Source organism: Monodon monoceros, unplaced genomic scaffold (assembly GCF_005190385.1).
Source record: "Monodon monoceros isolate NGI ecotype Baffin Bay Population unplaced genomic scaffold, NGI_Narwhal_1 Super_Scaffold_12, whole genome shotgun sequence".
Lineage (NCBI taxonomy): Eukaryota > Metazoa > Chordata > Mammalia > Artiodactyla > Monodontidae > Monodon > Monodon monoceros.
The window spans coordinates 15,273,187-15,296,841 of NW_021703768.1; the positions used below are offsets into that span (position 1 = coordinate 15,273,187).

General features: G+C 44.5%; 1 protein-coding gene across 3 annotated transcripts in view; it reads right to left on the bottom strand.

Annotated features, from left to right (window-relative positions):
• MYO10 (myosin X) overlaps positions 1-23,655 on the bottom strand; it is a 218,473-nt gene that overhangs the window by 150,027 nt on the left and 44,791 nt on the right. For all 3 annotated transcript variants that reach the window (XM_029216317.1, XM_029216319.1, XM_029216318.1), the window contains exon 2: positions 19,160-19,258. In XM_029216317.1, coding sequence (XP_029072150.1) covers positions 19,160-19,258 — 99 coding nt within the window. The remainder of the gene's footprint in view (positions 1-19,159; positions 19,259-23,655) is intronic.

Sequence of the window (23,655 nt, forward strand, 5' to 3'; positions counted from 1 at the left end):
ACAAGCTCTATAAAGTCTACATAACCCACAGACATAGAAAACAAACTTATGGTTACCAAAGGGAGAAGTCGGGGTAGGGAAAAACTAGAAGGTTGGGATTAACATATACACACTACTATATATAAAATAGAGAGTCAGGGGCTTCCCCGGTGGCGCAGTGGTTAAGAATCCGCCTGCCAATGCAGGGGACACGGGTTCAAGCCCTGGTCCAGGAAGATTGCACATGTCGCGGAGCAACTAAGCCCGTGCACCACAACTACTGAGTCTGCGCTCTAGAGCCCACGAGCCACAACTACTGAAGCCCGCGTGCCTAGAGTCTGTGCTCTGGAACAAGAGAAGCCACCGCAATGAGAAGCCCGCGCACCGCAACGAAGAGTAGCCCCTGCTCTCTGCAGCTAGAGAAAGCCCACGCGCAGCAACGAAGACCCAACGCAGCCAAAAATAAATAAATTAAATAAATAAATTTATTAAAAAAATAGAGAATCAGCAAGGACCTACTACATAGCACAGGGAACTATACTCAATATTTTGTAATGAGCTGTAAGGGAAAAGAATCTGAAAAAGAATGTATACATACACACATATGTATAACTGAATCACATAGCTGTACACCTGAAACTAACATGACACTGTAAATCAACTATACTTCAATTTAAAAAAAGGAAAATAAACAAAGTCTACATATAACTTTAGGCATATTAAAAGGGCAATACAGTTGAGGGTATAGATTTAAAAAGTCACCAGGTAACAAAAAATACAGATTCTAGGTCACACATGATATTTATTTACGGCTGTCCACAAATGACTATGCACACTGGCTTAATCATGGATGTACAGAAACAGTCCTTCACTCCATGCATATGTAAATTAACTCATTCGTTAGGGTCTGATTTTCAGGTTTATCCTAAATACATTCATTCAGAAGGCATTACTGGGCAGCAGGTATCAAAAAAAATCAAATCACTCGCCTCTGGCTTTCAGACACTAATCGAATTTCTTAATGGTTTGTGAATCCCTGTTGTGATTCCAGCTGGCCAACTACTGAACGGTTAGCATCACTCCTCAGGTTCTGTTGCTCTCCAGGCCTCACCACCCTCAAGCAGAAGACAGGCCCGCAGAACCAAGTGAGGCCTGGACCACATCTGAGAGGCCCTCTTTGCTGCCAGTGCTTTCTGTTTCCCTCTCAGGTGACCTTGATCCAAAGCACTCTGGGCCAAGTCTACTCATACGGAAAATGACAGCCAAAACAAGAGGATCCCCTAAGTCCTTTCCTTCCCCCAGTTTCCCGTGTTCAGCAGACACCCAATAAATGCTTGGGTTAAAATGACCTGTGTAAGCCCCCTAGGAATTTCTTCCAGGAATTCCTCCAAAGCCTTTGCCAGGCAACCATTGAGGAGCTGAAGAACAACAATGGTACCCATGGGGACCAGTGAGGGGAGAACTCGAAATGAAATGGGGATGACTGGAGATGCCACTTATAGGGAATCTCAAAAACTCATTATAAATGATTCACTATTTAAGTCATTTCTTTTTTTTTTTTTTTTTTTTTGCGGTACGCAGGCCTCTCACTGTTGTGGCCTCTCCCGTTGCGGAGCACAGGCTCCGGACGCGCAGGCTCAGCGGCCATGGCTCACGGGCCCAGCCGCTCCGCGGCATGTGGGATCTTCCCGGACCGGGGCGCGAACCCGCGTCCCCTGCATCGGCAGGCGGACTCTGAATCACTGCGCCACCAGGGAAGCCCTAAGTCATTTCTTAAAGTTACATCTTCTCTCTTGAAAAACTGCTACACTTGGACGACGCTGTTGAATGTTGAGCAGCCTGCAGTGACCGCTGTCCACCCCTCTGAGGTCAGGATGGTGACACCGTCTCACCTGTACAAGGAAACAGTCATGACAATCTCTCACCTGCTTGGACGGTAGAGGCAGGAGGAAATGACCCCTGGCAATCCGAGGTCCAAGACCTATGGCATTACTATTTTTCCAAACAGACAAGAGGCCAACACTTTTTTCTCAAGGCTAAGTGAGCCACCTTCTGCGGGGCAGACCATCCTGTCCTGGAGGTCCTCAGTTTCAGGATGTCCGTCCCTGTGCCATCAGTCCTCCCATCCAAGCTGAGGTCCATTCTTCCCAGTGAGAGAGAAAAGCTGGTCCACACTACCTAAGGATCCCAGCCTCCTCCGGGCTAAACAACCCACTTCCCGGGCTGTTTCTCTGAATCCTGTTCTCTGAGCTTTAATCATCTTTCCATCTTCTCCAAACTATGGGGAAAAAGAGGTGCCCATTTTCACATATGAGACGATAAGTAGGAATAGTACCAACATCTAAACTGTTTTTTTAAACACTTCTCCTTTTTATCTCACTGCTCTGAATGATTATTCTGACTTCGGGCTTACACATCAAAATATCACCTTCAGAAATATTCATATGTGACCCATTATGAACCCTACAAAAAGTGGCTATACATGGCTAGCCATTCTTTTTCTTTTATATTTTTCTTTTCTACTTAGCTTTAAAAAACTATTCCTTTTAAATAAAATGTGGCATAACCATATACCATGGAATATTATTCAGCAATAAAAAGGAATGAAGTATTTGCTATGACATACATGAACCTTGAAAACATTACGCTAAGTGCAAGGCGCCAGCCATAAAAGATTGCATGATTCCACTGAAATTAAATGTATAGAATAGGCAGATAATAGAGACAGAGTAGTTGTAGTTGCTTAGGGCCAGGGGGGGGGGGGGGGGGGGAAAGGGGGGGGGGGAAGGTTTAGGGGCGACAGCTAAGGGGTGCAGGGTTTCTTTTCTGGGTAATAAAAATGTTCCAAAATTGTTTGTGGTGTTGGTTAAACAACTCTATAAATATAATAAAAGGCACTGAACTGTATACTCTAAGTGAGTGAATTGTATGGGATGTGAATTATCCATATTCAGCTGTTAAAAGAAAAAAAGTCTATTCTTTCCATTTCAGACCACAGCTCAAACTTCTGAAAGTTATTAACTAATCATAGTCTAGGTGCTAAAATGTGACTACAGCCTCTTTTGCTCTTGTAGCTAAAGTAACATCTGCGAACTGTTTTAAAATCTCCATCAAAGACAGCAATGAGCCAATAATGGATATCTTTGAGTATGACTTTCCTCAAAAGGCAGAAATTACTTTCTCTGTGGTATTTACATCATCTTATCATTTCAGAGAGTGTCCCAAATGAGAGGCATCCAAAAGAAGTATGGGGATTGGGGTGCTGACACCTACTCTCTCTAGTGCTGTCTCCAGTGAATGTTTATGAGACCCATGGTACTATTTTCTAAGCCAAGTTAAGGTCCTTTGGTGAAGGGGGAAAAAAAATAAAGTTCCATAAATGTTTGAAATAAACAATCTTTAAATTTTAAATTTTGGATGTTTTTAAATCAGAAAAAAATAATCGCTAAGGTTGAAAAATCTGCAATTTTCATCTCCCTGGTTTACTGCTGCTCAGAAAAGGAAATTAGGTTATTCGGACAGGATTTGCCCTCCACAAAGGCATGCTGGCAACATTCCCCGGTGGCCTGATCTGTTTTGAGTCCTCTGTTAACAAAAGCTTCCTGAAACTGGGGACAGCATATGCTCTAGCCCATGGTCACAGGAGAGAGGGGTTCTCAGCATCACCCAGTAAACATGTCATCATCTCCCTTTGCAAGAGCAAAATCAGATGCTTAGAGCAAGCCCACTGTGAACTCTGACAGGGCAGGAAGATGGATGCATTTCAGAACAGAGGATCATTCCAGAAGACAAAAATACTTGCTCAGTTCTCAAGGGCTAGCTACTCGCTTACCCTCACTGGAAGATTTAGAAATACTATTAATTATTTCAAAAGTATTACAAGAGCCATTTGGAACACCCAAAGAGCAGCTAGATTAATGACAGACTCAAACCTCTGAAATGAAGCCACTGCATGTGGAACTTCTAATACAGGCCATGTGCTGCATTTACAAATGTAATGTTAGAATTTTATGGGAGACTGCACAACTCTGCTATAAAGGCTTCATCTAGGAAACCCTTTGGGGACATTTTTTCCCTCAAAAATTCATGTGAATAATCAAAACCATCATATTCCACACGGCAGTCCGTATTGCAGTAATTTAATCTTAAACAAGTTCACTAAGATGTACGGACGCAGATGTTTGAAAACAAATATCAAAGAAAGGACTGTTCAAAATGAGTCTTTTCTCAGAATATTTTAAAAGTATCAATGAATCATTTAAGCAAAGGGAGGGGAAGAAGGGCATTTGATTCTACAGATGGGCCTCTTTCTTAGGGAGCCTTGCTTAAACTCCTAGGTTCTGATCAGGGCTGGGACTAGGGTGAGGCAGGTGCCCGGCATGTACAATTCAAGGATGCACCAATCCTGGGGCTTGTGCAAATCAGCTTCAGCACCTGCAATGACCCTGCGTGGTGCTTCTCTACATCTGCACCCTCCGTACCCCACTCGCCTTACCCTAGTCCTGGCCCCCTCTCTGGTTACCAGTCCAATGTCAGTCCAGGATGGCACAGGCAATGGGAGAAAACAGTATATTAAACCTAAGAATAATCAAGAGCTTGGGAGTTCTAACAGCAGCTCCTAAACATGAAAATCGCTCTCCTTCCTTCTCCAGCTTTGACACCTCACTTAGAAAATGAGGGCGATATGATTGCCTAGCATGGCAAACAGTAAGTTAACAATTTAACTACTCTTCAGTATTAAAAATAAGCATTAAGTGTCCAACTTTACACAGCAACCTCCGAAAGTGTGTAAGCACAATCAATTCATTCTTGGAAATACTTCCATGAGTCAACCTTCCTTAGATATGTGATGAGACGTAATTAACACAAAACACAGGCTTTTCTTATTTTTGCTGTGCCTGGGCGTGGCTCTCCACTAACACAGAAAAAAATACAATTACAGATTAAACCACTGACAGGTGTTAGTATTTAAAACTAAGATCACCAGACAGTTGCTGACAGGACACTGTTCAAGAATGAGTCCTTTATGGCTGCAGCAGTCGGAAAAGGTACTTGGACTGCGACCGTCTGTGTTTCTCCAGAACATGCTTTGGGGGGAAGACTGTGTGTAAGATGCTTGTATTTAGAACATGGATTTTAAAGGAAACCCCCCACGTACAGCCTGCCAAGCCCTATATGCTGGTCCTCAGAGTGTGCATACCACACCAAGCAGCATCAGTAGCACCTGGGAGCTTGTAGAAATGCAAATGGTCAGGCCCCACCTGAGACTCGCTGAACCGGAACCTCTGGGTTGAGGCCCAGGAGTCAGTGGTTTAACAAGCCCCTCCAGGGGATTCTGATGCCTGTTCCATTCTGAGGGCCACTACCCTACAGGTAGGGTTCCTGGTAGCAGGACACGTGGGTTTTGCCACTGTCAATCTTTGTCCTCTGGGGGAAGGTATTTCCTCTCCTAGGGAAAACAAAATGATGGAGCTTTGCAACGAATCCATCTACTAGCTGGGGCTTCACAGCACAGAATCCTGTGGCTGGCTGCACTGGTAGCAAGTACAGATTCCTGGGCTCATCTCCGGAGAGGCCGTACCGCTGGGTCCCGGGCTCACCTCCGGAGAGGCCGTACCGCTGGGGCCCGGGCTCACCTCCGGAGAGGCCGTACCGCTGGGTCCCGGGCTCACCTCCGGAGAGGCCGTACCGCTGGGTCCTGGGCTCACCTCCAGAGAGGCTGTACCACTGGGCTGGGTGTAGGGGCCGAAGCATCCCAATTAGTAACCCCTCCAGTGACTCCGATGTGTAGCCAGGACTGGGAAGCACTGGAAGGGCCCCTGCAGCACTAAACATCACATCAGAAGTAACTGGGGAAAATGATCCTTTAGATCAGGTTTAGCAAACGTTTTCTGCAAAGGGCCAGATGGTTAACTTGAGGCTTTCTGGCTCCTGACTGTGCCACTGCAGCTTGAACTCAGTCTTAGATAAACCAATTAATGGGCATGGCTGTGTCCAATAAAACTTCCTTAAATTTGACTTCCTTATAATTTTCATGTGTCATAAAATATCATTCTTTTCATGTTTCTCCAAACATTTAAAAATGGAAAAACCATTCTTGGCTTGTAAGCTGTATGGAAACAGGCATTGGGCACAGGCCATGGTTTGCCACTGCTGCTTCAGTTCAACACTGGAGTAATTACATCAGCTTTACTGAGTTCAGTCATGCTGTGTTCACGACATATGTAACTTCAGTACAAACAGCTGCCTTCAAACAAGCTAGATGCTACTTTTTAGAAAAACACCGAGGTTTCATTTGCACACAGCACAAACAGACAGCCTGACGACCCACACAGAGCAGTATACTGAACGTACCCATCACCTTGGAAAGGTCACGGGGCCCCCTCCCCGGGCACCATGCCTCCCACATGCCTGTGTAGTTTGAATCCTTACCTTAAAAAGGCAGCGCAATCAGTCTGAAATAAAAGCTGGAAGTCAGTCACGCTTTCGCTTCAGGTCTGAGTAACAGACACTCCTTAGGCAGAAGTTAGCAGAAGAGGCAGGCACCCACTGGTTGGAAATAAGCCCCTGTCCTCTCCAGTGTGGGGCAGCTGCTTGCCACACACCCATCCCTCCTTGGCTCTGCATCTCATCCAGCCCACGTGGGGCTGTCCAAGCCACAGGGCGAGTGCAGGGCTGGAGGGGTGCAGGAAACAGGCCCCTTACTGCCTCTGCCTTTACATCCCAGCCCCTCCCCCTCCCCAGGCCTTGCTTTCACCCCAGGGCCTTATCCCTCCTTCAGACCCCAACCGCCTCCCTCTTGCCTTGAGGTAGAAACAGATAAGGTTCCCTCAGAAACCAATATAACTTCACTGAATTGTTGGAACACAAAGACCATCACTGACAGCCTCCATGCGGAGGGATTCCAGGAAACTGCTTTAGCGCTGGGATTTCTCCCAGTACAAATTAGAGAAACCTTCACAGTGCCTCACAGCCAGGAGAGGTGCCCAAACGCCGGGTTCTGTTCCAGACACAGAAAGGAAAGGAGGCAGGACTGCAGGCGTGAGGAAGATGCGGACAAGGAAAGAACGAAACCTGTCTGCAGGGTCACAGCGTCAGGAAGGACAGGTCCTCCCCGGAGCCCCGGGCCTCACAGGGCAGGGAGCAGCACAATTTGAAGTAAACAGCAAATGAGACGGGGAGAATTTATCTCATGTCACAGTACACGCTGAGTCTGTGGTTCTCCAATTTCACCATGAAAGGCATCACCTGGGAACCTTGTTAAACTACAGCCCCCTGGACCACCTGCACAGAGACGTGGACTTGGCAGATGGGAAAGAGGACCAAGGAAGCTGCATCTTTCACGAGGGCCCTGATGACTAATTATGAAGCAGCCAGTCGGAGAATCACACACGGACCAACACCGCACTAGCGTTTGGGACGTTTGAACCCAAATGTCCCACTCAAACAGAGTATCCAACTAGAGAGGGTGGGACTAGAGAGGTGGAGATGGAAAGACCAAGAACAGGTCAACTCCCTGGAGAAAGAGGGAGACGGGGGCACTCCAGGGTCCCTTGGAGACAAGGCCCCAGTGGACAGCTGGACGGACAGAGGGAACTGAGTTCTCCAAGATACTGTGGGCATTGGAGACGTTCCACAGAACCATCTAAGTGTCCAGAAAAGAAGCTATGTAAGAAAAAGTGAAGGCCTAGAAATCATGGGTAACATGAGCGTTTTCCAAGCCCAGTATGCCAAAATTGTGCTTTTTCAACAACTTTTAATGGACTATTTCAATAGGATGCTCATTCGGTCTACGAAATAGTTCTGAACTTGACTGCTTATTAAGTGGTACCCAGGAAGCTTTCTAAAAACACACAGGGCCTGAGTCCCAGCTGAGATTCTGATTTCATTGTTTTGGGGCAGGGCCAAGGCTCTTGGTAAAAGCTTCCCAGTGAATTTAATGGGCAGCCAGGGTTGAGAACTAACCCCGGCAGAAGCAGCAGCATGGAAACGAGATTGTGAACACAAGACGATGAAACATTAAAATTTTAAAAAGGGGGATTTTCGCCGATCCATCTGTTTCCCTGGAGCAATAAAACATAATAAAAGCAAAAAGCCATCACAAAGGAAGAGGAAATTGGGAAGGTGGTACCACCGGTGCAACCTACCGATCTTCAAGAGTAACTTCAAGAGAAAGCAAAGGTCGTGACCAGAAAGGAGACAAGGACACTCAATCCCAGGGGCCTGAAGAGGGAAAAGAAATGAACTCAGGGAAACAGTCAGGACGGGCAGTCACGGGGCCTGAGAAGGTAAACAGGCAACGACCCCCATCACTGGCCTCACCCTGTCCTACCTCACACTTCTCTGGAGGAAGTAACATGATCAAGTGAAAAGTCGATCAAATCTGGATCCAAACCCCACCTCTACTAACTCATCACTGACCAAGTGTGGGCTCTTGGAAATGCTATTTCACGGAAGATCAATCTCTGTGTCAGTAAGTACGGCTGACCACGCCTTCCTAGGGGAGTTGAGGATTAAATAGGACAAACGGAAGGAATATGCAGCAACATGGTGCCTCGCAGAGAGATGTCACCAGCAAACGGCACTCTCTTCCCTTTACCCATCCTAAACGCCAACCCTCATGAGGAGGACACAGCTTAGAAACGGGGTGCCCCCGTTTCCCACAGCTCCCAGGGAGGTGACCGTGGGAGAATGTGGTTCCCTAGTCTCATCATAGTGGCAGCCTGGGTGGAACTCAACATACAGCTAAAGTTGGAATCAGGCAAGAGAGGACTTTCACACCATCCCAAGTCTTGCAGTGCGGGGACCCCAATAGGTCTTTGTAGACAGACTGGGTAACCAATTCCCGGTGCATATCACTGAGTCTTCCAGAAAACTGGTTCCAAATAACAGGCCTATAACTGAACTTCTGAAATGGGCTGAATCTCAGTCACACCCAACGACTGCCTGAATCTGTTCTAATAAATTGCCTCGGCATTTTCTACTGAAATTGCACACAGCATTCAGTGGTGCCACGTCTGATTCCCATAGATAATTTTCTGAACTGTTTTTGTCTTCACAGTCTTCACATACATTTTTCACAAAATGACACTTATAATAAAGGTATAGTAGTAAAGCCTTAAAAAAAAAAAAAAAGAAAAATTGAGTCTTGATTTAATCAGTTTTCGGCATCACCTCCCCCAGTAGTAAGTTACCACCTGGTCTGAGCTTGGTATCCAGCATTAATGTGCTGACTATTTTCAGTATTCACGGGTATCGAGAATGCAAGGTAGTCTCCTGCTTACCTTCAAGTATGAGCAATTTGATTTGCTAAACTAACTACAAAACTGAAAGCAACCATGGGTCCAAAGGAACAAAACATCAGCCCTTCTCTTTGTGCCCGGACACTAGCAATGCAGGACCAGGATTCCTGGGGGTTGCAGGAAGAGGCTGGGTATACCACAGGCTCCCAGAGGCAAAAGTCGGCTGAGCTACCCAGAGCAGAGCCTGGAATCCAGCAGTGGACCGAAGATGGGACACACAGGCAGGCCAGAGGCAGGCTGGGATCCAAATAAATAGGCACGCCTAAGGGATGGAAAGAGGAGGCTCATTCAATGGACCCAGGAAGGAAAGAGGAGGCCAAAGTCGAGACATATCCACAAAGGAGAAAGTCAACAAGTTGGCCCAACCAAGGGCAGGAAGCCCCAGAAGGTCATGACCCAGGGCAGAAGTCATCTGTTCTCTCCTGCATAATCACTGTGTGTGTGGTCAGCTAGAGGCTCACTGGGGCCAGTAAATACTGTGAACAGAGATCCAACCCCTCCCTCCCATCCACCCGCCCAGGGGGATGCCAGACAGGGAGGGGCCCAGCTGACCAGTCCAAAGGCTTGGTGGGAAGGCAAAAGCCTGTCCTGAAAGCAAGGGTCAGAAATAAACTGGATTCCCAATCCACTTAAGCTGGATTTACTTAAAGGAGCAGGGAGACAGGCCCCAGAGACAGGGGAATCTTAAGGTCTCACCGGTGAATTTTTCAGAGGTGCTGGGAATAGGGCAGGTGACAGAAGTGGTGTGCACCCTTGGCAAGCTAAGGTCGGCGACACCTGACACAGCCCACGCTCCTCAGAACACCAGTGGATCTTGTCGGGTTTGTCACGGTAAACTGCTTCCTGTTTCAGTGTAGATGTTGAAGTATATAGAATTATCATCTCAGGTTTCAAAATGCCAAACTTTGGAGAAATAGTCTGCACCAAACTCAACACCCACCTACTCCCCCTTGAAAAATGAAAGGGCAGTTTGTACGTTTTTGGAGTCTATCAAGTGAAATCATTCCTTTGAAAAAGAAATTCCCTTTAATTATCTTCAATGCTCTTTATTTTGCTCTGGTCTTATGGCCTAAGGGTGGTTTAGATAGAAATAACACAGCCAAACTCCCAACAGGACTCTTGTGACAGGAGGCTTTTTCTTCTGTCCCTTGTGGTCCGTTCAGACTTGTGATTTCTTTATTAAAACGTTATATGATAACAGTCTCAACAGAGTACACATCATTCTAATAACTTGCTTGGCTCCGTGCTGACTACTAATGGAGCTTCACCACGCATTCAGCATTTAAGTGCCTTCACGGGCCACGCTCTGCTTCTAGGAGCTAAGGACACAGCAATGTGTCCATTCTCAGAGAGCTTGGTGAGGAGACACAGGAAAACAAAAAAAAATCAAATAATTACACATGATACAATGTCAAGGTAGTGGCCCTCTTGGATGGAGAGGTTGAAAAGGCCTCTGTGAAAAGGTCTTCATCCAGGCATTCGTCCCTGAATGAAGGTGGGGAAGGCCAGGCACATCTCTGCAGGACCCAAGTTCTCGAAAGGGAAAGACAAGCCCTCAGTTGGCTAGAGTGACCACCTCTTCCCAAGTTACAATAAGCAAGTGTCCGCACATGCAGATTTACAAATATGCACATGTTTTTGCCTGGAGCTCAGTGCACCAACAATCAGACTGTTTTTTTCCTATACTCCCAGAGTGAAAATTATTTGACTTTCCATCTTTGAGCCACTAGATGCCAAACCAGATTCTTGGAAGAGATCTAGATAGTCAATCACGTGGCTTTCAGGCCTACAAACAATTTTTTCACTCTAAACCAAGGAAGTTGGACAAACTGCAGTCTACTTGGTCTTTATAGCAAGACAAAGCCCCAGTGATGTTCAGTCTCTAGAGTATAGACTTCTGACTCTAAGCAACTCCACGGGCTGGTGTTTAAAATCCATTTCAGAGACGGGTGTTTCCAGGATGACACAGCAAAATGTGAGAAAAGCACAGGAATTTAAGAGTTTCCCAGCTTAGTACAGCTGCACTGTTTTGACGGAAGTGAATTCCAAGAATAACAGATGGACCCATACTGAAGTTAACAAAGGAAATCGCATACATCTGATTTTTTAAAAAATTATCTGCCACTTGTCAAAAGCATGTCCCTCTTTCCTCTGGCTTTCTGGATGGCTGTGCTTCACCCACCCACAGGGGCAGCACCATCCACCCCCATGCACACATCACAAGGTCAGCGCCAAATGCCCATCGGTGGTCAGCAGATCTAAGTCAACATTCAATTCTCCATCCTTGGACTCTTGAGCTAGGTCTACACCACTTCTTTCTTGACAGTGTCTATTCCTTAACAAAGAATACAAACCAGAGTTTCTAACGTGCTTGTATACCTAGAAGCAGCACAACAAAAGGTATCCAAGAAGAAAGTAGTTTAACAACAAATTGCATAGGGAGTTAGCGCTTAATGCTTACAGAGTTTCTGTTTGGAGTGATGAAAAAGTTTTGGAAATAGTGGTGATGGCTGCACACATTATGAATGTAATTAATGCCACTGAATTGTACACTTAAAAACATTTAAAGTAGTCAATTCTATGTAATTTATATTTACTACAAATAAACACACACAAGAAAGCCCAAATTCCAGTTCAAAAAAATAAATTGTATATTTATCCATTCATTTTTCTTTCAACTCAAATTTGGACATTTGTTGAAGTAAGTGAGACAGAGAAAGACAAAAATCATGTGATATCACTTACATGTGGAATCAAAAAAATGACACAAATGAACTTATTTACAAAACAGAAATAGACTCACAGACATAGAAAACAAATTTATAGTTACCAAAGGGAAAGGGAGCGAGGAGAGGGATAAATTAGGAGCTTTGCATTAACAAAGTACTGTATATAAAATAGACAACAAGGAGGGCTTCCCTGGTGGCGCAGTGGTTGGGAGTCCGCCTGCCGATGCAGGGGACACGGGTTCGTGCCCCGGTCCGGGAAGATCCCACATGCCGCGGAGCGGCTGGGCCCGTGAGCCATGGCCGCTGAGCCTGCACGTCCGGAGCCTGTGCTCCGCAACGGGAGAGGCCCGCGTACCGCAAAAAAAAAAAAAAAAAAAGACAACAAGGACCTACTGTATAGCACAGGGAACTATATTCAATATCTTGTAATAACCTATAATGGAAAAGAATCTGAAAAAGAATAGATATTTATACATATGTATAACTGAATCACTTTGCTATATACCTGAAACTAACACAACATTGTAAATTAACTATATACTTCCATTCCAAAAATTGTTAAAAGTTTTAAAAAATTTTTGGACCTTTGCAGGAGAGATCAATCATAGCAAATATTTTACACACCCATCCAAAAAGTTGAAAACCCCAAAAGGAATACAATGTCATAGCTGTTAACACACACACAGACATACACACAACAGAATTTAATATGGCAGTGGTACCCCAAAAGCCAGGGCTGTATATACTATTTTAGGGATATGCTTTGCCTCTCAACCGGACTGCAAAAAAACTACTTTGTTAAACTTTACTGTATGCCAAAACTTCTACCTTTAAATCAAACACATATCGATAAGCTAAAACACACAATTAAAATAGAGGGCCATTAACATACTCTTAGGCATAACCACAGGAAACTGCCTTTTCAGCTCCCTCATCCTACAGAGATGGCGCCTTCCTATGGTTCAACGGAACCCACAGGTTAATTTGGCTGGAAGCACCGACTGCAACACCAGGGATACCTGACACTTGAGAGGCTACAGGGAGCGAAAATATAATTTGTTTCTCTCCTTTTGAGGAAAAAATGGGTAAAGTTTCCCCCAAATAAGTGCATTAATATAAGACTGTTTCTCTTTACCAAAAAGGAGAAGAAAGATTGAAAAGGGGACAGAATATACTTTTTGGTTTTTTGTTTGTTTTAAATTTATTTATTTTATTTATTTATTTCTGGCTGCGTTGGGTCTTCGTTGCTGCGTGCGGGCTTTCTCTAGTTGCGGCGAGCGGGGGCTACTCTTCGCTGCGGTGCACAGGCTTCTCATTGCGGTGGCTTCTCTTGTTGCGGAGCACGGGCTCCAGCCATGCGGGCTTCAGCAGCTGTAGAACACGGGCTTCAGTAGTTGCGGCACGTGGGCTTCAGTAGTTGTGGCACACGGGCCCAGTTGCTCTGCGGCATGTGGGATCTTCCCGGACCAGGGCTCGAACCCGTGTCCCCTCCATTGATAGGCGGATTCTTAACCACTGCGCCACCAGGGAAGCCCTGCTTTTTGTTCTTTAAACAACATAAAAGCAAGGGAATTATGTGCAGGCCAGTTGACTACAAAGACTCTGTCCTGTTGTTCAAGAATTGGGCTCTGAGAGTCACAGTATCCTAATGACACCACTTCTGCATCATTAACGTCGTCCCCTCAAACTCCTTCCCTCCATCTTTGTAAGTTTAGCCGTCTCCCTGCTGGTTTCCCCCCGCCTGCCACCACCATTCACGGGAGCTGCCCTGGGGGGGCCCTACACGACTTGGGGGGCCATGCCAACTGCTGCTCGCTCACTCCGCATCCGCTCACAGAGAAGGAGCTGGCGGGGGAGACCTCTTTACGCCGGCACCTGTCTCTGCCAACAGCTGGCTTTGCCAGTGAAGCCAGGAAGGCAGCTTCTGTGGCTGCTGAAAAGGGCTGGCATTCCTGGGCTCTCGGGGGCCAGCGTGCGCAGCCAGCTTCCTCTCAGATGACATTCTCAACTCAGTTAAAAGCTCCAGGCTCCACATTTCCCTTGAGAAGTCAGATCTGACCTGTTCCCAACGCAAGATGAAATCACTCAGTTCTAGCTGTCTGATTCCTGACCATCAGGGGGGTTGCAGGGTAACATTCGGAGCTCTGAAATGAGAGACATTCCGGGCTGTGCCACGGTCAATTTTCCAGCACTCAACAGGCTTGCGGGAGATTTCTCTGTGACCCAGGAGTGGACCCGTACGGGATGCGGAGAGGTCAAAAAGCTGCCACATCCATATGACATTCAAGGGACACAAAAAGACACCAATCAATGGGGGCAAAGTGAAGGGGTAAAAAAAAGCAAAGAAAAGCAGCTGGACAGAGCAGAAAGTGTATGAAAAATAACCAAAAATGCAATGAAAAATCACTACACTAACCCATCATCAAGTTCGACAAAATTGGGCCCACAGTATTAATTCCAACAAGTCAAAGTGAAGGTCAAACCTAAAAGGTTAGAGATGGCTTTAAATGGGAGATGTGATTATAAATAATGAGGGTTATGTTTCCTGTGTGGCCTGAGGAATTCTGACTATCTTGGAGGGTGGCGATGACTTGAAAGAACCAGGCAATCTAACGGCCTTTTTGTGGATTAATAAAATGAGAAGAATAACTTTTAAAACCGAGTCTAATTATACTTGGTGCAAATAAGAGAAGGGCACGGAGGAGGGCATTTACTTGTAGATTGGGATGATTAATTCTCCAGCCAGTAAAATATTTCAGAAGACCCCACAGAGGGACAATGCAAACAGAAAACCCAAGAGGATGGTTGCAGAGAGTAAGACTGGGGTAAGTTAAAAAACTACCCCTTAAAATACCATTAGGTAAATTGATATCACTCTAAGCTATTTCAGAGCGAGCAAATTAGGCTCTTTTCAGGAAGGATAATAAAATAGTTGACTCTCAAAGTTAAAAATCTAATTTAAAACTCATTAGTCAATTCTACAATGTTCCAGAAGGGTGCTTCAGTGATCACCCAAGTGCCTGGTGAACGTTTTAGAAAAGACAGAAACATTCAGTGCCAACTTCCATCCTACCCTTTTCACCAGAGTCGATCTTTTAGCCAAATATGGACCCTGCAGAGCCACAAAAGCATGGTGCTCTTCTACAACTCTGTCCAAGGCTTCACGTGCAAGAAGACAAGTCATTTCTAACTTGCAGAGCACGTGCTGACCTACCCACGTGCTTCGTGCTCCAGAAGCCACAACTATGCATTTTTTCAAAGTGTGTTAGCATGTCACTCGCACTTTTCTTTTCCCATCGGCAAATACTTCACAGCGAGTATAACGTAAGTTATGAGTCAGATGGGAACGTTTTGGTCCCCTGCACTCCTGGGACCAACCTACAGCAGTTTAAATTTTGGTGTGGGATGGAATTTTAGATTAATATAAAACTATCTCCTTGGCGAAAGAAGAATAGCTGAGCAAATGTGCAAAACCCTCAGAGACCGAATGAAATAAGAAAATGGGCCCTTTAGGGCTCTCACCAAAAAACAACACCACATTATCTCCTATCTACCCCCTGTCCTCGTGACCTCATTTTAGGATTTTAGTTACTTGTGGCTCCGCTTGGTTTCCGACACGAAACAGGATTTCGAAAACTGCTTTTTAATCCACCTGAGCACTATTTTGCCGCAGTCAGCACAATCCCTGGCCACGCTTGAGGTGAAATGACTGCTGGAATTGGGGGTGGGGTGGGGGGAGGGATGGAATGCACACAGAGGAAGGGAAAGCTTCTCAGGGCCTAGGGAAAATTTTCCACCGCTGCCTCAAGCTCTCTTCCTTACGTTTGCTTCGTCGGAAACAGTAGCACGGGTGGTCCACGGAGGGGATTGAGAGTACTTCCTGCTCTTCACTGTAGTAACTACGACCCTAAGGCAGTTCTCCGACTCAAACACGGACCCGCAGCATCCATACCACCAGGTAGCTGGTGAGAAATGCAGACTCTCAGCCCCCAGCCCAGACCTGCCGATCAGAAGCTGCATCCGAAACAAGACCCCCAGGTGACTCCTGTACAGTAAACCAAAGGGAAGTTCAACTACTAGTTTGGAAGCTGTTCACAGATTCTGAGCGGTCCTATTTTGGTAACATCAAAACTGTACTAGAACTGTTTATAAAGATACAGAACAATACCCCCTTGACAGCTTTTACCCGTTACCATTTGACCTCAAACACTGATATCTTTTGTTTTCTATGGTGGTGAGATGTACACACTGACATGAAAAGGACGACAACGGCAAATTTTAAGTGTACAGTTCAGTGGCATCAAGCACACTCACATCGTTGTGCAACCATCACCATGATGCATCTTCAGAACTTTGTCATCTTCCCAAACTAAAACTCTGGACCCATTAAGTAACTCCCCATTCTCCCTTCCTGTAGAAACACCAATATCCTAACACCCTTTAACAACATACCAAATTGGGCTGAAATTAGCCCATACTTTGAAAAGTTACCACGGGTTGGATCAGGACAAGGTCATGCTCTACATCTCTGACCCTGATTCCTTCAGAAATCTATATCAGATAAACAGCAGGTGTGCCTGTCCTGGGGACCAGAACCAGGTAATGAACTTCTAACCCTTGGTGGCTACGCCTGTATGTTCCACGGGGAATCTGTAATGTCAAGAGAGGAAGGAGTAGGTCAGAAAAGAGAGAAACAAAAGTCTTCTGGCCACTGCCAGCTCCTGATCCATGTCTTTCCAACCTGCCTCACTTTTGTCACATTTTAAACCCCGTATTTCCTACATGGGTCGCCAAGCTAATTATAGTTGTCATACTTGGGAATGACAGAGTGGACAGTGTAAGACCAAGAATTTGATGCCTGATTGAAGACTCGAAGTCAAATTTGGGAGTTGTTTCCACGCTTAAGTATAGGCTTTTCTGGTTTAGTTCTTTCTAAAGCCACAATCCGTAAGTACCGTCAAGAAGGAAGAGAATTGCTGACCTGACCAACCCTTTCCATGCCTCACGGAGGGCTGCCCATTGACCAGCTGGCAATGGTGTCACAGGACACAGACTGCTGACCACGCGACACCGACAGTAAGTAGCACTAACAGGCTGCTAGAATTGCTGTGACGCCTCTGCGGAGCAAAGCGAAGTTTGACAGCATCTTCAGAATCTCCAAGACACTCCGTTAAGCCAAATAAGCCAGTAACAGAAAAGGACAAATGCTGTTATGATTCCACTCATATAAGTATCTAAAGGAGTCAAAATCATAGAGACAGAAAGTAGAAAGGTGGTTACCAAGTGCTGGGGGAGGTGAGATGGGGAATTAAGCGTTTGCTAGGTACAGAGTCTCAGTATTACAAGATGAAAAAGTTCTAGAGATCTACTGCCCGACAACGGGAACGGACTTAACACTACTGAACTGTACACTTCAACGTGGTTAAGATGGGAATTTTAACGTTATGTGGTTTTTATCACAATTTTTCTTAAGAGGAAAAAAAGGGAAAAAAAGTAAAGTATCTTTGGGATTAAAACATAAGTCGACCTAATTATTGTAATGTAATAAAAATAGTTATGAGGACAAAAACAAACAAACAAAAAAATAAGTCGACCAAAAAAGAAAAGAATTCCCCATTAAGTTCTGTCAAGTCAGGTACACGGTTTAAATATTGTTTTCCCTTTTTTATTGTCATCTTGACAAGGCCTGAAAGAAACAATTCTCATCTGGGGAAAGTGAGATGGCAAGAGGGGAGGAGTGAAGGCAAGAAAGAAAAATGCTGGCCGGGTCACTTGGTTCTTAGTTTACAGCTTTCATCACACTACCCGAGAAGCTGATGGGAAAGAGACCAGACTGGGCATCAGTGACTGGGAGACACTGGATTCCCAGTGGTCTCTTTGCTCCCCTCTCCCTGCACCCACCCACCCCCTCTCCATTGCACATCACAGCTATATCTTCACCACCAGACAAATACTGAAGCACCATTCAAGACTCTCGGATGAAAAAGTAACTGAGAAATTGCAAAATAGCCCAGAAGCATAACTGCTTATTAAGTCAAGAAATGAGGAACGTACCACCAAGAGGATCATCTCTGCTCAAGGTTTTGATAACCAAGTAGCCCATCAGCTCAAACTATACAACACTGACCTTGAAGATTTTGTTCTCAACACAACTTGCAAACAAAATTCAGCAACTGAGAGTTTGAAATACTGGCATATGATGTCATTTTAGTCCTTTATGTCTTCAATTTTAATATGTGTCTCTGTGGGAGGTACCCATTTCTAAAATTAAAATTCCTTGGGATTAAAGACACACACGACTATATATAAGATAGGTAACCAACAAGGACCTACTGTGTAGCACAGCGAACTCTACTCAGTATCTTGTAATAACCTACAATGGAAAAGAATCTGAAAAAAAATTTCTATATGACTGAATCACTGTGCTATACACCTGAAACTAACACAACATTGTAAATTAACTATATTTCAATTTAAAAAATTTTTAATTGGTTTCCTTATAAAATGGAGAAACTGGGCTCCTTTCACCATTGTCCAAATATAAGCAGTGGGCCAGTTTCTGGATTCAGGTATTTGTTTTCAGTGATATGGCTTTTCACTTGTTTTACACTGAAGAATAGGGACCCTGGAGCAGTGGTTCCCACAAACAGAAAGAGCTTCTTCAGTTCCTTCACAAGGTGAAGAGGCTCAGGTTAGGTGGTTTGGTGCATCTTGTCCTTACAGGGACCAGGACACTGCTACAGTCTCACTGGCAGGCCAGTACTTCCAACACTAGGAAAGTTGATGAATTTTAAGGGAACGTGGTCATGAATCCAATCGGGAAATATTGATATATCTGAATTTTTTCTCAAATTGCTTGCACCCTATACTTCTGATTCTTCTTGATCCCCAGGAAGGAAACCAGCCAAGTGTAGTGCTCTTCTGTCCAGTACTAGTTAGAACACTTTGATTTCGATTTGGGAGAATTTTTTATTGTGTCGCTCACACACTCGAGGTGTGCATTACACATTCCTTTTGGGATTCTGTTGTATCCCTTAGAAAAGATGTTTAAGGTATGAAGGGCGAGGAGAATAAGCACACGTGCCCTTACGTAGGGTCACCCAAGGAAGCAGAACACGGATGTCACGAAGCCGCAGGGACTCTGCTCACCTGACCATAGTCCGTCCGGAAGACAATGACGCCCTCTGCACAGGAATTTACGGTACTTGGAAAATGCTGGCCATTTTCTCTCAGCCAGACCCGTGTTCCCTGTAAACAAAACAAACAGGGTTTAACTATGAGTTTGGATTGCATTTTGTGGCAAAACACCACTCTTAAAATTACTATGACTACTACATTCCTTAAAAATCACCTTTTGAAAAGCAAACATCTTTCTCAAATAAGCAAGGAATGAATCTTCAAAGAAAGCATCACCCACAGCCTTACACATGTACAAGTGTGACTGAGACAGAGTCCCACCAGACAGAGAAAGGACAGAGAAAATAGCACTAAAATGCAACTGAGGGACTTCCCTGGTGGCGCAGTAGTTAAGAATCCACCTGCCAACGCAGGGGACACGGGATCGAGCCCTGGTCCGGAAAGATCCCACATGCCGTGGAGCAACTGAGCCCGTGCGCCACAACTACTGAGCCTGCGTGCCTAGAGCCTGTGCTCCGCAACAAGAGAAGCCACCGCAATGAGAAGCCCGTGCACTGCAACGAAAAGTAGCCCCCGCTCACCGCAAACAGAGGAAGCCCGCGTGCAGCAATGAAGACCCAACACAGCCAAAACCAAAAAATTAATTAATTAAAATGCAATTGATTTATATGGATTATATCTTCACATACACGCTTTAAGGCAAGCACCATTATCATCCCATTTTACAAATGGAGAAGTGGAGGCCTAGAGGTAAAGAAACTTGCCCAGCATCACACATCCAGAAACCACAAGTTTAACCAGGTCACCACACTGCTTCACCCCAAGTCAAGATCTCTTTGGGACCTTCAGGCTCCATCTTCCCAGGTCCAAGCCCCATGCACTTGCCCACTTGGAGGGCATCAGGACACTCCACTGACTTCCTACTTGGACCAAATCCACGTGTCAACTAGACTCTCCAAGAGAGGGATGATTTTTTAGTAAATATCACAACCCAATCCACTGGTGTGAATTTTGGTAGGATTCCACCAGACACCAAATGCACCACAAAGTTTGCGATGATATTCCAACAGATAACAACTTCCAGATCCTACTGTTTTAACCTGGGGCACAATTTTTTGGCATTGATTTCATTTCCCTTTTTTATTTCTCCACTGGGCAAATAAAATGACAACCATAATACTTAGCCTTTCAATGCTGAATCTCCTCTTTCTTTGATTTCGCAACATGAAAACTGTTTGTTTTCAAGGACAAGTGATAAAAAAAAAGTTTGAAGAAATTATTGGGTGTTCAATGGTCAAATTATAAAGAGTTATCTTTATGGGAATTCTTGTACATGGTGATGGGAATGTAAATTGGTGCAGCCACTATGCAAACAGTACGGAGGTTCCTTAAAAAACTAAAAGTTGAACTACCACATGATCCAGCAATTCCACTCCTGGGTACATATCCAGAAAAAACAGAAACATTAGTTCCAAAAGAAACACTCACCCCCAGTGTTCATTGCAGCACTATTTACAACAGCCAGACAGGGAAGCAACCCAAGTGCCCACCGACAGACAACCGGGTAAAGAAGATGTGTGTGTGTGTGTGTGTGTGTGTGTGTGTGTGTGTGTGTGTGAAAATTACTCAGCCATAAACAATAATGAAATACTGCCATTTGCAGCAACGTGGATGGACCCAGATAAATTACGCTTAGTGAAGTAAGACAGAGAAAGACAAATACTGTATGATATCACTTATATGTGGAATCTAAAAAAATAACACAAGTGAATGTATATGCAAAACAGGAACAGACTCACAGATACAGAAGACAAACTAGTGGTTACCAAAGGGAGGGAAGCGGGACAAATTAGGGGTATGGGATTCACAAATACAAACTATTATACATAAAATAGATAAGCAACAAGGATATACTCTATAGCACAGGGAATCATATCCATTGTCTTACATAATATCCATTAACCTATAATGGAATATAATCTGCAAAACTAGTAAATCCCTATGCTATACACCTGCAACTAACACAATATTCTAAATCAACTACACTTCAATAAACAAATACTTATTTTTAAAAGAGAATTATCTTTATGACTTATGTATACCCAATGTGCTGAAATCGCTTTAGTATCTCATTATGTTATTTCTACTCTGCTCAACAATTTCATCAACTCCAACAAAAATGAAAGAGTGGAAATTTAATCCCAAAATTATCACTTGAAATAGCACATAAACTTCTTTTCTAGAACTTTCAACCTCATTTCATTGATCTGCTTAATTTCTGTTTTTTTTTTTTTTTTTTTTTTTTTTTTGCTGTACGCGGGCCTCTCACTGCTGTGGCCTCTCCTGTTGCGGAGCTCAGGCTCCGGACGCGCAGGCTCAGCGGCCATGGCTCACGGGCCCAGCTGCTCCGCGGCATGTGGGATCCTCCCGGACCAGGGCACGAACCCGTGTCCCCTGCATCGGCAGGCGGACTCCCGACCACTGCGCCACCAGGGAAGCCCTAATTTCTGTTTTGATTTGAAATGTTAAGTGAAATATTAAAAATATATTGGTTATACATTCAACTTCTAGTTTAAGGGACTACTGTCACTCTCAACACAGAAAGATGGCAGGAGAAAAGCAATATAAACGTAAACTAAATATACTCATCACTTAATGCTACTTTATAAGTTGTGTTACTAAGAGCATAGATAGTAGCTTCCAGTAATGGAGTGCCCATGAGGTGTCACAGTCACATGCTAAGAGCCTCAATAATACTAATACTAACCTAATCTTTGGTAAGAAAGGAATCCCTGCCCCGAAACTGAAGTTCAGAGCTTAAGTCCTTACCTAATGTCACACAGCTGGTGACCAAGCCAGGTCTCAAATCTTTCCAATTCCTAATTCCATGCTCTTTGCACACATCACACTGACTCCTTAAAGTAATTCAGAAATAAATAAAATGCACTAATAGGTCAGTCAACAACTAACACACAAAGGTCCCTTTAAGTGTTCAGTTATCACACGCAACTCCTTCTAAAAGGGAAAATTTAATATATAAAAATCCAACTTACAAGTTACTCTCTCAGTGCCAATGATGATCCTGCTTAAAATACACCAGCCAGGACCTAAATCGTTTGTTGTCACCACTGTGACTCAGGATCCCTCGTGAGTCACCCTTGAGTTCAATGAAAGCATTTGGGGTCAGCAAGCTAGACCTTGGGGCTCTGGAAGGAGAGGGACCCAGAGGCAGGGCCACATGTGCATGAGGTTCCACAAGCGTTTCCGCCAAGAAGATCAAGGTGGCTGGAGCCCAAGGTTAAAACGGCACCGGCTCCTGTTTCCCTTATGAGTTCTGTGACTCTTCCAGCATCCCCGCTACAACTCTATACAAGCACCTCCACATGGGTATCCCCTTTCTCTTTATTGTGGGAATTTTAAGTTGTTAACTGCAAACTTCTTCAACCCTCCCTCCGTAGAGGGGTTGAAATCCTCCATGATAAAGATGGAAAACAGCATCAAAAATGAGTATGAAGTGTTTCTCTATAAACCCTGAACTGTCTTATTTAAAGAACGCACGTAACACCAACACGGCCGAGTTGCCATGCCTGCACAGGTCAGTCACAGACCTCCGATTCCCACTTTGGGCTGAGACACAGGTAACGTCCAGAAAGAAAGACACGACTGTTTGTCAGTCCCGATTTCTTTATTAGCAAACAGCTCCTTTCCAAAAAGGACGTTTACTACAGGCATCTCTAAGACTGCTCTCTTTCAAATATCATTCCACACCAAAACTGCACTATTTGTAATGTTCGAGAAAGAGACTTCCAAGCGCCTGAACTACTTTTTCATCCTTTTTAAAATTCACATGTCAGAGACTGCAACGTTGAAAGCTTTCAAATACCTCCATGTACACTCATAAACACACACACACACACTCACTTAAATGGAAATTTTCAAACTCATAAGGTAAAAACTTTTACTCATTAGGTAAAATCATAAAATAATTCACAGTGGACCTCCATCCCAGAACCCTGAATCCAAAGCTTTGTTTGCTATGACCATCACCTGCTTTGCTTTGATCAAAAAGGATTTCATGTCCCTGTTGACCAAGTATCAAAACTGTCTATTTAGTATGAATAAACATTATGTTATGAAACATTACTGAATTAATATAAACTGTCACCAGAATTAATATAAACCTCCCAACTCCCAGGGGGTACACTGCATGCAGTTTCTTTTACTTGAGTTTTCTTGTGGTTCTTTTCACCTTCTCATTTGAAAGTATGACCAAGCCCTTGTTGACACAGTCCTTCCTACATGATCAAACACACAGCTCAACCTCCTTAGTCCAAAGGTCTTTCTCAACAGGTGTGAAGAGCCGCTAACAAACAAGTTTTACAAAATCCGGCCCAGATTTCAAATCTAGAGCCCCACTGGCCAGTTTTCCTAAACCTACAGCGGTATCTTCCCCAGATAGGAAGGGAAATGCATTCGAAACACTCCCTTTGTTCTTTGAAAAAGTTTAA